Source organism: Oryctolagus cuniculus, chromosome 7 (genome assembly GCF_051225735.1).
Source record: "Oryctolagus cuniculus isolate XC-2025 breed Fujian yellow rabbit chromosome 7, ASM5122573v1, whole genome shotgun sequence".
Lineage (NCBI taxonomy): Eukaryota > Metazoa > Chordata > Mammalia > Lagomorpha > Leporidae > Oryctolagus > Oryctolagus cuniculus.
This window is the reverse complement of record NC_142873.1, coordinates 9,116,069-9,132,550: the sequence shown is the minus strand read 5'-3', so window position 1 is coordinate 9,132,550 and position 16,482 is coordinate 9,116,069. Positions and strand designations below refer to the sequence as shown.

At 46.4% G+C, this 16,482-nt stretch overlaps 1 protein-coding gene across 5 annotated transcripts in view; it reads right to left on the bottom strand.

Moving 5' to 3' along the window:
• The window catches only part of TDRD5 (tudor domain containing 5), a 114,323-nt gene that overhangs the window by 59,218 nt on the left and 38,623 nt on the right, over positions 1 to 16,482 (bottom strand). For all 5 annotated transcript variants that reach the window (XM_051858243.3, XM_089299456.1, XM_089299457.1 and 2 more), the window contains 4 exons: positions 14,161 to 14,244; positions 11,900 to 11,956; positions 4,312 to 4,465; positions 2,146 to 2,354 (listed from right to left, as the gene is read on the bottom strand). In XM_051858243.3, the coding sequence (XP_051714203.3) occupies positions 2,146 to 2,354; positions 4,312 to 4,465; positions 11,900 to 11,956; positions 14,161 to 14,244 (504 nt within the window). The remainder of the gene's footprint in view (positions 1 to 2,145; positions 2,355 to 4,311; positions 4,466 to 11,899; positions 11,957 to 14,160; positions 14,245 to 16,482) is intronic.

The window sequence follows — 16,482 nt, the reverse complement described above, 5'->3', positions numbered from 1 at the left end:
CTGAAGCCAGGAGCTTCTTCCAGGTCTCCCACAGGAGTGCAGGGGCCCAAGGACTTGGGCCATCTTCTACTGCTTTCCCAGGCCACAGCAGAAAGCTGGATCAGAAGTGGAGCAGCCAGGACTCAAACCAGCGCCCATATGGGATGCCAAGCACTGCAGGCGGTAGCTTTAACGTCTACACCACAGCACCAACCACGAAAATAAAAGTTTTAAATAAAACTCCCCAGGTGATTTTACCTACATTAAAAATGAAAATTACTGCTTTACAGTGTTAGGTAAACAGTTAAGAAATGCTATGCAACAACCCTATACAAAACTGGCAACATGACATCTCAAATACTCAGGCTGAATGAAGGCGGATTTTCACCCCAACCAAACCCTACCAATAGTCAAGGGTGACTTTAAGGAAATGGATTAAACTTCAGACTCGTCTTCCAATCAAACACAGGTTTCTCAAAAACTCCCATTCCAAAGCACATAACTTTCCTCGAGGCCGTCCTATTGCGCTCCAGGCTCTTCCAGGAAAGAAGCCAGGCACAGAGAACAGAGGCAAGAGTGAGCCACTCCAAGGGATGTGACTAGGGGCCGGGGCCGGGCCGCGGTGGACGAAGCTGCCGCCTGCAATGCCAGCGTATGGATGCCTGTTGCAGTCCCAGGTGCTCCACTTCCAATCCAGCTCCTTGCTAACGTGCCCGAGAAAGCTGTGCCCACGTGGGAGACCCAGAGGCAGCCCCTGGCTTCAGCTTGGCCCAGCCCCAGCTGTTTTGGTCACCTGGGGAGTGAATCAGCAGGTGGAAGATCTCTCTCCCTGTCCCTATGTAACTCTGCCTTTCAAATAAATAAAATAAATCTTTAAAAAAATAATGTGTGTAGAACTAAGACTTCACTAAAAAGAATTCTTGCCTAGAGGGCCAGCACTGTGGCACAGTAGGCTAGGCCTCCAACTGTGGTGCCAGCATCCCACACGAGTGCTGGTTCAAGTCCCGGCTGCTCTTCTTATCCAACTCTCTGTTTACAGCCTTGGGAAAGCAGCGGAAGATGACCCAAGTGCTTGGGCCCCTGCATCCGCGTGGGAGACCTGTACAAAGCTCCTGGCTTCAGATAGGCCCAGCTCTGGCTGTTGCTGCCATTTGGGGAGTGAACCAGTGGGTAGAAGACCTCTTTCTCTGCCTCTGCCTCTCTGTAACTCTGCCTTTCCAATAAATAATTTTTTTTAAAGATTTTTGGCTGAAAGAGTCAGTTGTTCTTCATAATGCTGAATCTCTAGTGTACAAAATTTTTTTAAATAACAAATTTATTTTCCTTTCAAAAGATTTATTTATATGAAAATCAGCGTCAGAGAGGGAGGGAAGGTGGGGGTACAGGTAGAGACAGAGATGGAAACAGAGGTAGGTCTTTCAACTACTGGTTCTATCCCCAGAGGGCCGCAACAGCTGGGGGCTGGGCCAGACCGAAACCAGGAGCTTCTTCTGGGTCTCCGACGTGGGCGGCACAGGCCCCCAAAATTGGGCCATCTTCCACTGCTTTTCCCAGGCACATGAGCAGGGAGCTGGATCAGAAGTGGAGCAGCTGGGACTCAAACCCATGTCCACATGGGATGTCAGTATCAGAGGCGGCAGCTTTACCCACCACGTCACAACGCTGGCCTGTGGCTCCCCGAAACTTCTTTTGTTACAGTTCTGAAGGCCAGAGCTGCAAGGTCAAGATGGGGTCGAGTAAAAGGCCACCTTCTTGCAGTGCTCACACGTGGTCTTTTCTCTCTGTAAGCACGCACCCCTGGCGTCTCTGTGTCCAATTTTTTCTTCTTACAGGGACAGACATCAGATTGGATTAGGGCCTAATGGCCTCACATTATCTTCACCACTTCTATAAAAGCCCTGCTTCCAAATACAATCCCACTGTGAGATACTAGGGGTTAGGACTTCAACACAAGATCTAGGGGAACACATTTCAGTCCCTAACAGCGCTGCCATCCCGGACCACTCTTCTCTAGAACTGTCCAATACCTGAAAAAATGCGGTTTCATGTATTTTGCCTAGTTTTCACTCGATCCTGGAGAAAGACCATCTGTTCAAATATTATACCATCTTTGCTGGAAGCTGAAGACACACATGCCAAGCTACGGACTCTCGAGAGCTCACTCACCAGCTGTAACGGCTTCACCACCAGGTTAGGCTTCTTGTACACCTTCTGCTCTGGCTCCCTGTGGTTCTTCGCAGGGAAATCCCATGTGGTCTCCTTGGTAGCAGCAGTAGACAAGGAGTTTCTAGGGGGGCTGGAGATACAAACTTTGGCTTCTGTTTTCTTATCTGATTGAACTAAACTCGAATTTCTGCCTGATGAAACAGCTCCATCTGAAATGGCCAACAGAGCAGCCTGGGCATATTGGTTACAGTAACTGTGCAGCTGATACTAAGCACCTTCCAGTGCCAGCACCGTGGACAGACGCAGAGATAAGTGAGACAGCACCCAGCCTTGCAGACATCTCAGCACAGACAGATAAAACTAAGTGCTCGAAGAGAACGAATCCGAACTTTTTCACTCTGGGTGGCAAGAGCTCGCGGGCTGGGAAGATTTTTTAAGACTCTGGAGAATGGCTCTAGATTTTTACCATTCTGATTGCCAAGCACTTCTTGTTCAAATGCTGCAGTGGCCACCCACTGCTGCCCAACATAGCGATGTATGTGACTACTTAATAGTCCCTAATATGATGCCTTCATTCTCAGGGCTGCCTAAGTCCACCACGTATTCTGTTCACATTTACATGTGTATGGGGACAAGAAGTTAGCGCACTACACCAGACCCCAGAGAGACCCGCTGCCCAAGGGGCTCCTGAGGACAAACTCATAACCACGGAGATGCTGGTGCAAAAACAGCTGTCACTGTGTTTTTAACAATGTAGAAAATGCAAACAATCTAAATGGCCATCAACAGAAAAATGGGCAACTGAATTATAACAGCTACAAAAAAGAACTATATGTAGTTTAAAAAGATTATATAAATATAAAAAGGGACTTATACAATATTTACGATACGCTTTTGTGTAAGAAAATTATTCGTGTTACAATTAACAATATTAGAGAAATCCAGAATATATACACAAAAACCATGAACACTACTCACCTCTCTAGTGTGGGAACTGTTTAAATAAGCACGTGGTGCTTCCGCGATCTGACAAAATCCAGCTGTTCTTACTTACATGTAACTTGAAAAGAGTCCGGCAGGCTACATAAAGACTCAGTTTTATTGCAGGGGAGTGGTAAAATGATGGGAAATGTTCACTTTTTACTTGTGGTGTTTGAATAGCTTTAGAATGAACATGGGTTACCCTGATAATCAACAACAAAAATCATTTTGGAAGAAACAGCTGTCCATCATCATCACTTGTAGAAGCTTATAAAAATACAAATGCCGTGATACTTCAGCTATCACTGGGGAAACGGAATAAAGGGTCTCTCTGTACTACTTACAACTGCATGTGAGTCTACAGCTACCTCAATACAAACTACAGAAAGAAAAGGAAAGAAAAACACAACTGCGCAGTGTTCTGAGGCCCTGGGGAGCTGCTGGTGTGTGAAGGCCTGTGTGAGGGCCTGAGGCCTCCTTACCCCACAGTGAGTGAGGGGCCGCAGCTCAGGCCCCGCAGGCAGCCACCTCCCAGGGCCTTCTGCCCCGTCCCGGCCGCCCTCCAGCCTTCTCCAACACGGAGAGGTGTACTTAAAGGAAAACTAAGTGCATTAATGACATGCACCACCCCAGGCTCCGACAGAGAAACTGAAACGGACATCTTGGGAAAAACTGGCACAAGATCATTGAAGTCTGGAATTTCATTCATGCGCCAATGCGAGACTTCTTACTTCTGACAAGTCTATCAATATGAGGGAAAACTGGATGAAAGGAGTATTGAAATTATGAAATTATGTACGACCATTGCAACTTTTCTGTACACCTAAAAGTATCCCCCAAAGGAAAAACTAAAAAAAACCCACCACACCAAGAGTACGGCCCCAAAGCACAAAGCACACCCACTCATTCTGACTCCCATGTGTTTCTAAAGAGCTTTTGATGCAAAGGCAGCTAAGAACTATTCAACTATCAGAACACCGTTTCACAGTCCAGTTCCTTTAGAATTATCCAAGACTCTTAAATGTACTTAACTTTTATTAATACCTTAGTACCAGAAACACCCCTGGAAGGAGGTCACTGTACAAGACGTCCGTGGCTGGTGTGTGATCTGTGTGACTGAGGGGTTGCAATGAGACTGCTGCACACCCAGGCTTCCCTTCCCCACAATACCGTGGGTCAACTCACCAGGTGCCGGGGGCCTCGCGTCAGCATCAAACACGAGCAAGTCCTGTTCTCCGTCCCTGAACTCCACGCGGAGGATGTCACTAAGAGCTCCAACGAGTTCTACCACATTTAAGAAGCCCAGCTTTTTTGGTGAAAGCTGCTCTTTAAAAGTTATCTGTCACAAAAAAAAAAAAAAAAAAAAAAAAAACAACACACACACACACAGAAATTAGATAAAACAATATTAGATAATAGAAATATAATAGATGCCCTTGGAAATGATTTAATTTGGATTTAACCAAAGTAGTTTTTAAGGGCCAATGAATGCAAGTATTATTATAGTAAAGACTTGTTTCCATTAAAGTATAAAGCAGAGGCCGGCACTGTGGCTCAGTGGGTTAACACCCTGGCCTGAAGCACCGGCACCCCATATGGGTGCCAGTTTGAGACCCGGATGCTCCACTTCCCATCCAGCTCTCTGCTGTGGCCTGGGAAAGCAGTGGAAGATTGCCCAAGTGCTTGGGCCCCTGCACCCACGTGGGAGACCCGGAAGAAGCTGCTGGCTCCTGGCTTCGGATTGGTGCAGGTCCTGCCGTTGCGGCCATTTAGGGAATGAACCATCAGAAGGAAGACCTCTCTCTCTCTCTCTCTCTGCTTCTCTTCTCTATGTGTAACTCTTTCAAATAAATAAGTAAATCTTTTTTTAAAAAAAGTATAATGCAAATTATTATTCTATAATAATTCAATAATCTCTCAGTTAAGACTTCAAGGCCAGTGTTAAGTTCCCTTTAGAGCATGTGGAATTAGGGGACCTTGTTACCTCTCTTTTCCAAAATGTGTGACCGACTTCCCACATGCCCTCAAAGGGGAGGGGGGATTGTACCTGGGAGCCAGGAACTCAACCCAGGTCTCCCGCATGGGGGAGGGACCCAGTGACCCGAGACAGCACTGCTGCCTCCCCGACCCCGGGAGCATCAGCAGGAAGCCAAGTCCAGAGCTACAGCTGGAGTGGAGCCCCGGCACGCTACCGCAGGGCACAGGCGTCCTAACCACTAAGCCGAACGCTCAGCCCCACCTCCTGATGACAAAACAGAAGTCTGGAAAAAAACAACGAAAAAGAGGAGGAAGATACCCAAGACGAAAATCAACGAAATGTATTTCTCTATTTTCAGAGAAAAAATTCACTACTATTTCAGCCTGCAGAGTACTATTACTGTTTCAGATACTGCCTTTAATGCTGTTTACTGTGTGACCTTAGAAGCTGGGGTAAATACACAGTATCTATCAGAATATTTCCTACGGCACACAGATTGATTCTCTTGTCTTAAAAAATGGCATACCAAATAAAGTTGGAGGAAGTATATATGTACTCAGACACTACGTAGTTTTGGGTTAAACTGAAAAGTTGTGAGTTTACCTTCATTAACAAGACCTATCATTAACACGCTTAAATTTTCAACAATTCAACTTCCATCTCCCCAGGCAGGACCGCACAGGTGGGCTGACCACAGCCCCGCTGCTCTGACTAGCACGAGGAAAAGCCCTGCTTCTGCTTCGGGCCTTGGGGGAGACCAAAGGGGAGAGCAGGTGGTTCTGCTGCAGGCACACCTTCCCCTTCACGTGACGCTCCGAGACGCACTTCCAGGGAGCTCTCCTAACAGAGGGGACCAGCCCCAGGTAGGCCACAGTTCAAAAGGTCACTCATGCGGCCAGCACTGTGGCATCTGCAGTGCCAGCAAACCACATGGGCGCTGCTCCACTTCTGATCCAGCTCCCTGCTGATGCACCTGGGAATGTACTGGAGGATGGCCCACGTGCTTGGGCCCCTGCTCCCACGTGGGAGACCCTCAAGCAGCTCCTGGTTCCTGGTTCAGCCACTCACACGAGACCTCTCATAAGGGAGATCTCCCAGAAGCAGCTCCCGATTCCGGTCTGGACCAGCCCTGGCTGTTGTGGCCATTTGGGGGGTAAACCAGCAGATGGAAGACATTCTCTGCCCCCTTCCCTCTGTTTTCCTCTCCATAACTCTGCCTTGCAAAGAAATCTTAAAGAATATCACATCTTCGCCGGCACCGCGGCTCACTAGGCTAATCCTCCGCCTTGCAGCGCCGGCACACCGGGTTCTAGTCCCGGTCGGGGCGCCGGATTCTGTCCCGGTTGCCCCTCTTCCAGGCCAGCTCTCTGCTGTGGCCAGGGAGTGCAGTGGAGGATGGCCCAAGTGCTTGAGCCCTGCACCCCATGGGAGACCAGGAGAAGCACCTGGCTCCTGCCATCGGATCAGCGCGGTGCACCGGCCACAGCGCGCCGGCCGCGGCGGCCATTGGAGGGTGAACCAATGGCAAAGGAAGACCTTTCTCTCTCTCTCTCTCTCACTGTCCACTCTGTCAAAAAAAAAAAAAAAAAAAAAGTATCACATGTATAGTCACTTGTGAACATCCCCAGGGGAGGCTGGTAGGGACGTTAGTGAATTAGAGATAGTACCTCTACTTCTATGTTTCATACACTAAGGGTTCTTCTTGCATGCTTGTTAGTCTTGTTCACAGTTTCTTTACATTCTCTGTTAAGTGCCCAGTACTACGCACACACCGTTCAGCTGAACTTAGGCTAGGCCGAAGAGGACTGTTGAAAACATGCCATTAATTTTTTGAATAGGTACGTTATGGTCACAAAGTTCAAGAAGTCAACAGCAAGAGTGAAGTCTCCACCCATCCACATTCCTCAGTCACCAGCACCCACCTGCTGGGAGTCACCACTGTTGCTAGTTTCTTGCACAACTTTCTAGAAACTGTCAAAACCTGAACATGCTTCAAGACTGAATTACATTGTATATATCGTGTTTCAGTTACTATAGAAACGATTTCATATGAGCATATGAAAGTTGAGTTTTGCTTTATGATCTGAGAATCAGCTTTTTAGGTGAATTCAATTTATTGAAATATGTCTTGTCCTGATTTGCTATGCTTTCTGCTTTGCCGATTTCCAACTACAAGCAAAGAAGAAACTGGTGCACTGATAGCCCCATCCTTACGTCCCTCCTATCCCCAACTTGATTTTGCACTGTTTCTCCTTAGGGTTTAGATTTCCTTCAAAGTGGCAACTGGATCCAGACTTAGTCAGATTCATCTTGGATCCTTCCAAGATCGCATGTGTTACCACTCTCTTTTGAAGAGGCACAGAACGTCGGGAAGTCTCTATCGGTGTTTCAAGGACCGGTTCCTGGTCAGTGCCTACTTACTGAGGAGTGCAGTACAGTGGTCTTCTAGCTGTGTCAGTTATTCCCGATACTTGGGTGAACCTTTTACAGAGATGTGCTTCCCCTCTTCTGCTACGTGCCAGGAAAGCCGGGTAAGTGATCAGCTCCCTGTAGTTACCATACTGCAATACAACAGCTGGTTCTCCGTCATCCTTCATATTGACCAAATCCATCTTTTTATAACCACAGCATTAGATGTATCTGATGGGCTTCAAACCACTGCAGTTATGATCAAGTCTGAGCCTGGAATGACCAGCTCAGGTGCATTCCTAAGCCCTCATGAATGAAAATGCATCGAGACTAAGAGGTTTCTAAAGCAGAGTCCAGCGACTACAAAAGGAACATGCTCCTACTCACAAAGGTCAAATACAGACTGCTCTGACAGAGCTGGATTAAAAACTGCAGTAGTCCCTGGTGTCCGGCATCGCAGCTGGAGCACCCTGATAAACCAACTCATCAGAACAGGTTTACAACTTGGGATTCCTGTTCAGCCAACGAACTGCCTTCAAAACCAACTACGGTGGACATCCCCAACCCAAACATCTTCCCAATATTTGCCTTAAGGTACAACTATTCAGGGCTACCCTGATTCAGTGTACCTGAACTGCAATTCTTTGTGTCCCAAATAAATGCTACTCCTGGGGCTGGTGCTGTGGCATAGCCTGCAGTGCCAGCATCCCATATGGGCGCTGGTTCAAGTCCCAGCTGCTCTACTTCCAATCCAGCTCTCTGCTATGGCCTGGCAAAGCAGAAGATGGCCCAGGTCCTTAGGCCCCTGCACCCACGTGGGAGACCCGGCAGAAGTTCCTGGCTTCAGATCGGCTCAGCTTTGGCTGTTGTGGTTAATTAGGGAGTGAACCAGCGATGGAAGACCTCTCTTTCTCTCTCTACCTCTCCTTCTCTGTGTAACTCTTTCACACAAATAGTTCTTTTAAAATATTAAAAAATCTTTTTCAAAAACGCTATTCCTGTGACCTCCATGGCAATCGTCAGCATTTTACTATTACATACGACAGTTATCGTCTTGTCACATAAGCCCTTCGTCAGAATTCCTATTCTACTTCCGATGGTTTTGCGAGTGGGCACTCAGAGTTCCTATTCTACTTCCGATGGTTTTGCGAGTGAGTACTCCATTTCAGTAACTTCCTGCATCTACTCTAACGACAGACAGCTTTTCTTTCACGTTAACATGGTGAATTACATTCCCTTTTAAATGCGGATTTCATTTACTTGAAAAGCAGAGCCCAGATCAACACGGACGTCTTCTGGGTGATGGTTCACTCCCACAAATGGCTCAAACAGCTGGGGCAGAAGCCAGGGGCCCAAGCACTTGAGGCATCAACTGCTGACTGCAAGTGTGGAGCAGCTGGGACTTGACGCAGCACTCCACTGACGGACGTGTGTGTCCACGAGGCAGCCTCACAGCTGGGCCACAAGTCCTGCCCCTGGAAGGTCCTTCTTAAGTGGAACTCCAGCCTCGCATTCTTGGCATAAGTGCCTCTTCAGATACTGCTGCATTCAATTTACTGCTATTTTATAATAGATCCTTGTGTCCACATAACAAACAGGGTCTAATTTTTTGTAATGTCTACGTTAAATTTTGGTAGCAAGATAAGTAATTAGCGTTGGGACATATTCTTTGCTATTTTTTGAAAGAAAATCTATGATTAATATAATTTCTTCCTTAAATGTATGATAGCATTCACTAGTGAAACCATCTGGGCTTAGAATTTTGTTTTTTCCCCTCCCTTCCCTTGTGAACAGAGTTTTTGTTTTTGTTAAGTAACAAAATCGATTTCTTTATGCTATGTTTAGATTTTCTCCTTCAGGTGCCTCAGTTTGGTAATGTGTGTCTTATAAGGGATCTGACCATTTCATGTAAGTTGTCCAACGACAGGCACAGCTGTTCACAGTATTTGCCTTTCAGGTGTTTTCTGTATATCCTATCTGCAGATCTATAACGGTGTTAACTGCTTTCTTTGCTGACACTGGCAATTTGTCCTCTTCCCCCTCCTCTTACTGTGACTATCCAGTGGCTTACCAGCATATTTAGCTTTGCTAATGTTCTCCTGTCTCCTTGATGATGTCTGCTCTTTGTTTCCTTCTTGCTGGAGTTTACTGGCTCCTCTTCTGAAGTGACACACCCTTGGCAACAATTCTACAACTTTCTTCTCCGCTCCAGGCATTCAGGCGGCGCCCCAGCACTGCTCCAGCTGCGTCCCAGGGTCCTGATGGCTGTACGTCCATTGCCTTCAACCGTAAGTGCTTCCCAACGCCCCTGTGACTTCTTCTAGTAGGCTTTCTAGTAGAGCACCCACGGGGCTGATTCTTAGGAAAGCTATGGTACGAGTTGTGAACTTGTGTCTTGTAATTGGCCGATACTTATCTGATGGCCAGCTATGTGGCCTGCCTTGACAAATGCTCTGTGTGTAACTGAACAAAGTCTGTCCTGTGCAGTTGCTGAGTTCAGCATCATCCCTCCGAAGTTAAACAGATCGAGACGATAGAGAGCACTGTCCAGATTTGCCATGTCTTTATTCGTTTTTTAAAACCACTTCATAAATCAATGGGAAAAGTGTTAAAATCACCAATTCTGTCCATTCAGATTATTTATCTTAGCCCAGCTGCTGGGAGCATACAGTTAGCACTATGTGTCTGAGGAGCTCACCCTTCTGAAATGCCTCCCTCCCTCCAGGGACACACTTCACCTCGAGTCCACTTTATCTGACGCTGTTGTAAGTCACTTCAGTTCTTTCATACTTAATTAGGTATCTTTTTCATCTCTTACTTTGAACCAATCTTTTTATTTATAATGCACTTCTTGTGGACAGCATGAGTGCATCTTGGTTTTTATTTTAAATCTAGTATCACAATTTCCTAATTATAGTATTTAGCCTATTTATGAAATGATTAATACTTGCATCTAAACTTACTGTTTTGCTAGTTAATTCCTGTTAATCCCATCTGTATTTTGTTCCTGTTTCTCCTTTGAATTTACTGCATATTTAATACAATTATATTTTACCTATTAGCTTCGTAGCTACAACACTGCATTCTGTATGGCTGTCCTAGGTCCTATAATACACATCCTTAGCTTTCCTGTCTTATTGTACCATCTTACATAGAATATAGAAAGCTCCCAGCTCTGCAATTCCATGTACTGCTCCTCTACTTGATATGCTGTAGTGGTCATCTGTATCACACTTTCATGTTCCAAACCAAGTATATAATTTAATAGATGAAAGAATCCTTTCTATATACCTACGTATTACCACACCCTTCGTTTTTCAATGTTTCAAGATTTAAGTTCCAACCTGGTATCATTTCCTTCACCCTGAAGAACACTGCTTAGCATTTCTTATAGTATATATCTGTTTCACAATGTTCTATTTTTGATTATATGAAAATGGCTTTACCTTCGTTCTTATTATCACTGGATATAAAACCAAGAATGGGTAGGAGGTGGGCCAGCACTGTGGCACAGCAGGTAAAGCCACTGCCTGTGACACTGGCCTCCCACAAGGGCAATGGTCCAAGATCCGGCTGCTTCACTTCCGATCCATCTCCCTGCTAATGTGCATGGGAGAGCATTGGAAGATGGCCCACGTGCTTGGGCCCCTGCACCCACGTGAGAGATCTGGAAGAGGCCCCTGACTCCTGGTCATTGTCGCCATTTAGGGAGTGAACCAGCAAATGACTATTCTCTTGTCTCTTCCTCTCCATGCAACTCTGACTTTGAAATAAACATATAAATCTTTTTTTTTTAAAGGAATGCATATGAGGTATTCAGTGTCTGCACATCACCTCTAACACTTGGTACTGTCACATTAAAATCAGTTCCCTTGGGGCATATGTTTGGCCCTAGCGGTTAAGACAAGTTAGGACACCTACAACCCACGTCATGCGGCCTGGGTTCAAGTCCCGGCCCTGGCTCCTGACTCGAGTTTCCCACCACTGTACACCCTGGGAGGCAGCAGGTGAAGGCTCAAGTGACTGGGTCCCTGTCGCCCCCGTGGAAGACCTGGATTGCATGCCCAGGTCTCAGTTCCTGGCTCTGGCACCAGCTGGGCCCCAGCCATTGTGGGCACTTGTGGAGTGAATCAGCAAATATAAACTGTCATCTGCCTCTTAAAAAAATACTAATATTCACTCCAATTTAAATAAGTAAAAACATCCTTCCTATACATAATCAGTGTTTGTTAAGTAGTATACTTAACTTTTGTAATAAAGAAAAAGATACTAAAATGCAACACAAGCTATAGAAGTGTTGGACTATAGACTCGGAGGGTCTAAGTAGCAACAAAGCTTCCATCACAAGAAACACAAACCAGCCATGGTGAAAAAGAAACCACTTACCTCAAACTCTCTAAGCAGCTTAGAGATAAACAGACCATCTGGAAACTTAGACACAACCTAATAAATACAAAACGAAATACAGAGACTTATTTGGAATGCTGGGTGGAAAAAATATCAAAATAAGGCAGAATAAACTTATGTTGTAAGATACAGAATGACATTAGCACTGACTGACTTGCAGCCACACTGTACTTTTGAAAAGTTATGATCAATTTTAAAAACTGCTACAACCACCATGAGACAGACAGTGGTTTCCAACGCTCTCAGAGCTGAGAATCACTGCACAAAACCTCAGTGCCTCACCTCCCCAGAAATCCCCTCGCCTCTTCAGCCCAGCTAACACACTAGCTCTGGCCCACACAGGATTAACATTCTAGAACACAGTACTAACCATGTGTTAGGAAAGATGCAATGATGTTACAGAAAATTTGGGGGAACATGATCAAGAAAAAATATCCATAATGGCCATTACTGTCCGTATACACATAATAAAACCATATATAAAAATAATGTCAATATTTCTATAACTGGTTTTTAGATATCATACCATAGATATCTTTCCATGTCAGTTAATGTAGGTCAGCATTTGTATGGGCTATTGATTTTTAAAAATACTCAATATACCTAAACTAATTTATCTAATCCTCTATGGCTGCTTGATTTTTCATTACAAATATTACAATGATCATCTTCATACATGGTTTCTGGGGATGAATTCCTACAAGTGGACTCACCCTACCCCAATAAAGCAAAAAAAAGAGATTGTTTTCCTGATTTTTACAGATATTTATATTATACAAATTTCTAGTTCAAGTTTCAGAAAAATACAAAACTTGGGGCCAGTGCTGTGGGCAGAGGGGTTACGCTGCCCCCTGCAAGAGCAGCATCCCAGCTGGGTGCTGGCTGAGTCCGGGCTGCTCCCCTTCTGACCCAGCTGGCTGCTAATGCGCCTGGGAAAGCAGCGAAGATGGCCCACGGCCTTGGCCCCGGGACACCCCTAGGAGAGGACCCAGAAAAAGCCCCCGATTTCAGCCTGGCCCAACCCTGGCTGCTGCAGCCATATGAGGAGTGAACCAGTGGATGGAAGGTCTCTTTTTCCTTCTTTCTCTGTACCTCTGCCTTTCAAATAAATTAAGTAAATCTTTTTTTAAAAAAAAGTGTGTGTTTGTGTATACACACTCATAAATATACTATTTTAAAAATCTGTGACCCAGAAACAGCCCCTGGGAACGAGTCTCTGTGCATGTGCGCACATCACCCCCCGATCTCCTATGAAAGGACAATGGTAAACACGCTGCTCCGTGAACCTTGTTTTCAGAATCCAATAATATGTCAGGTTACTTCCATGTAGATTCATAGAGACATACATAGACTTTCTTAAAAGCTGTATGATATCCCCTAGCTTGGATAGAAAATTTAATCAAGCCTTTAGCCAATAAACGCTTAATTCTTCTGTAATGCTTTGGTACCATAAACAAGTCACACTGAACAAGCAGTTGTCGGACAACTGCTCAAGTAGCCAAACCAAACACAGGGCCTGAACGTTACCAGGGTAAGAGGCCTGGAGGAAGCTCCTGGTTCCTGGCTCCAGACAGATCCAGCTCTGGCCACTGTAGTCATTTGGGGAGTGAACCAGTGATGGAAACCTTCCCCGCACCCCGTCTGTAACTCTGCCTCTCAAATAAAGATCTTAAAAATGCATATATTTAAAACATGACTGGACAGTAATTCTTCAACTTCAGTGGAAATTTAAATGTGTCCAGACTTTTCAGAAAGTAATTCATCAAAGCTTCTGACTGGTAATTTCACTCCTAGGTAAAAACTCATGGACACTGACCGCAGCATTTTAAAGTGAGCCAGACAGCAATAAACAATCCAAGCTTTAACTGGCCATGGATCTCATAAATTAAACATGGTACCAACATAATGGGATACCACACATTTGGAATACTTGAGATGCATGTATGTAAGCCTAGGATTTCAAAGGTCTTGAACAGTGATTTACTGGAGGGAGGAAAGAAGGGAGGAAGAGAAAGCATTCATGGAGAAACTTGTATTTTCTAAATAGTTTTACACTAGGCATTTCTAAAAGAGTGTATTTTATTTTTTTCTCACTTTAAAATAGCCACCCCATTTATAGTATATTAGAAAATATTTGTTATAACTATAAAACATTTGCAGGCAAATTAAACTCAATGACAAGTGATAGACAAATTTATAATCAATTCTTTACTCACTTTCCAGAAACACAAGACACTTACGAATTTTATCTTTTGTTTTAGCTCTGGGCTGATTGTCCCTCCAGGTCCAATTTGTGCAAGAACGGATTTGAATGAGTTCTCCAACTATAAAAGAAGAGATGAGGTCAAGTCACAGTCCTCCCTCCCCTCCCCCAAGAGTCAAAGGTGGAGCCAAACGGCAGGAAAGGAAACACCTAAGAAAGGAAGTTTTCTTTCAGTGAAATGGACAACACTGTTCTTACGAAGAGGTGCTGTCCACATTTCATACCATGTAATACACACGGAGAGTGATGGACTTCTGGGTGTTGCTTCTGCAGTTTTGTAACTTTGACCAACACCAGTTAGTTCTTGCCCATGTTGACCGTCTGTCGTCTTTTGAAAAGGATGATGATACCCATGAGGGTTCCAAAGCGTAGAGCTGTGCAGACATGGATGGCACGTCCCTACTCCTCCGGCCCAGGCAGCTCTGTGGAGCCTGCTGTCCATGTGCACACATCTGGTGTCCCCACGTCCCTCATGGCAAATGTCTGGGGCGCTGTGAGTGCCTGTGGGACCTGCTTCTGGAAGCCTGCTCCCTGAATGTGCTCCTGAGTGCTGGCAGCGCCCTCCGGGGTTCCAGCTCACCACCCCTGTGCAGGAGCCGTTCCGAGGGCAGGAGACGGAATCTCCATGAAACTCGACACCAGTGTTCTCTGTAACAGATCTGGAGTCTTCCATTACTCAATCCCACACTCCTCCCAGAAATCATGTTCCTAATTTTCTCCTATTTATGAAAGCATTGTGTTTACTGAACACATACTTAGTGAATGCTAATGCGAGGAATAGATGGGGTGGAGGAAAGTCCCCTGGCAGGAGGGAATGAGCCTGAGTTAGGAGAGGAGGAGAACAACTGGAACTACAGGGCAGGAGGAGAAAGCTCCCACACTACAACAGAAACAAGGAGAAAGGAGCCAGTGTGGGCACCGAGAGGCTCCCTAGGAGTGGGGTCAGAGGCGAGAGGGCAGTTCAGAAGCAAGGCCCACACCCAAAAGCAGACGGAGAGGTAGACAGCTCTGAGCTCTCTCGTGCGCGCCCCTCCTCCGGCCTGAGAGTGAGCCCTTCCTCTAACGCTAGCATTGGAGAGTTTCGTGGTGGCCTCACAGGGGTGCCGTGACTCGGATCCAGGCTCTCCCATAATCTTGCTCTCCCCTCGGGGATCTGAGCTGCCTTGGGGTCCTGGATTTCTGCCAGCCACAGATCACACCCCCGGACCTCCTTCCACACCACCGAAAGCTCCGTGATCTCCAGTCACACAGTGGCCTTCCAAATTCCTGGTAAGACGGGGCAGGCAGAGGATCCTCTCAGTGGGACTCTATGGGTTGTGGTTCTACTCGACTTTGCGCCCAAGTCCTGGCACCAGGCACCACAACGCCTATGGCCTCGTGCCTCTACAGACTCTGTGTCCGGGCAACAGTGGGTGTGGGAGACAACTCAACCCGTTTCCCCTCTACTGGCTAACCCCTGGGCTCCAGTGGGTGCGTGGGTGACAACCTCTGCCCTCTGTTCCCACATCCTCCTGTCGGATGGCTGTGATGTCACGGACAACCAGTATCCGGCAATCCGACTCCACAGGTCGCATGGGAGCTGCTGCTTCCCTCGTTCTGTCTGACCCTCCTCTTGGTGGTCTCCTGTCTTGACAAGCAGTTCCAGATCTCTGTGAGCACTCGGAATGTGGACGATTTCCTGCCTAAGGTGTCTCCTAGCTCAGCTCTAAACCTCCTCTGGCTCAGTTCTCTTCACTGCCAGCGATCTCACTGAAAAGCCAAAACCCCTTCTTCAATGTTCGCTGCTCCAGCCCTCAGTCTCACTCACGGCACCTCCCCCTCCCACCCAGGCATTCCAACCTTATCTCAGAAGCAGCCCTTGTCCAAAGTCTGCTCCCCTGCCTTGTCTATGACCCTAACACCCTCCTCCCAGAGAAGCCAAGGCAGGTTTGGGAACAGGCCGTCTCCATGCCATCACCCTCCGGTCCTCATTCTCCAGCCGGTCTTCACCCCTCCCTCTCCTGCTCCAGTTCTACCGTAAGAATAGCAAGGGGTGGTGATTCCACCTTCCAGAGCTCTCAAGTCGCCAGCCCCACCCTTCTGAGGGCTCTTTCCCTGAGCAAGCCAGACAGGATAATCAGGTCTTTTGATGGGCTTTGTCCTCACCTTGTAACTGAATATCAAGCTGACCCCACCAGGTCTCCTCAATTCCTGAAAACCAGATTTCCTGGTCCCATTAGTGAGCATTTCCCAGATGTGCCTCCCAAGCTATGTGAAATACAGTCAAGACTACTACTGGCCCTTCAAACCAGCAGGCTTA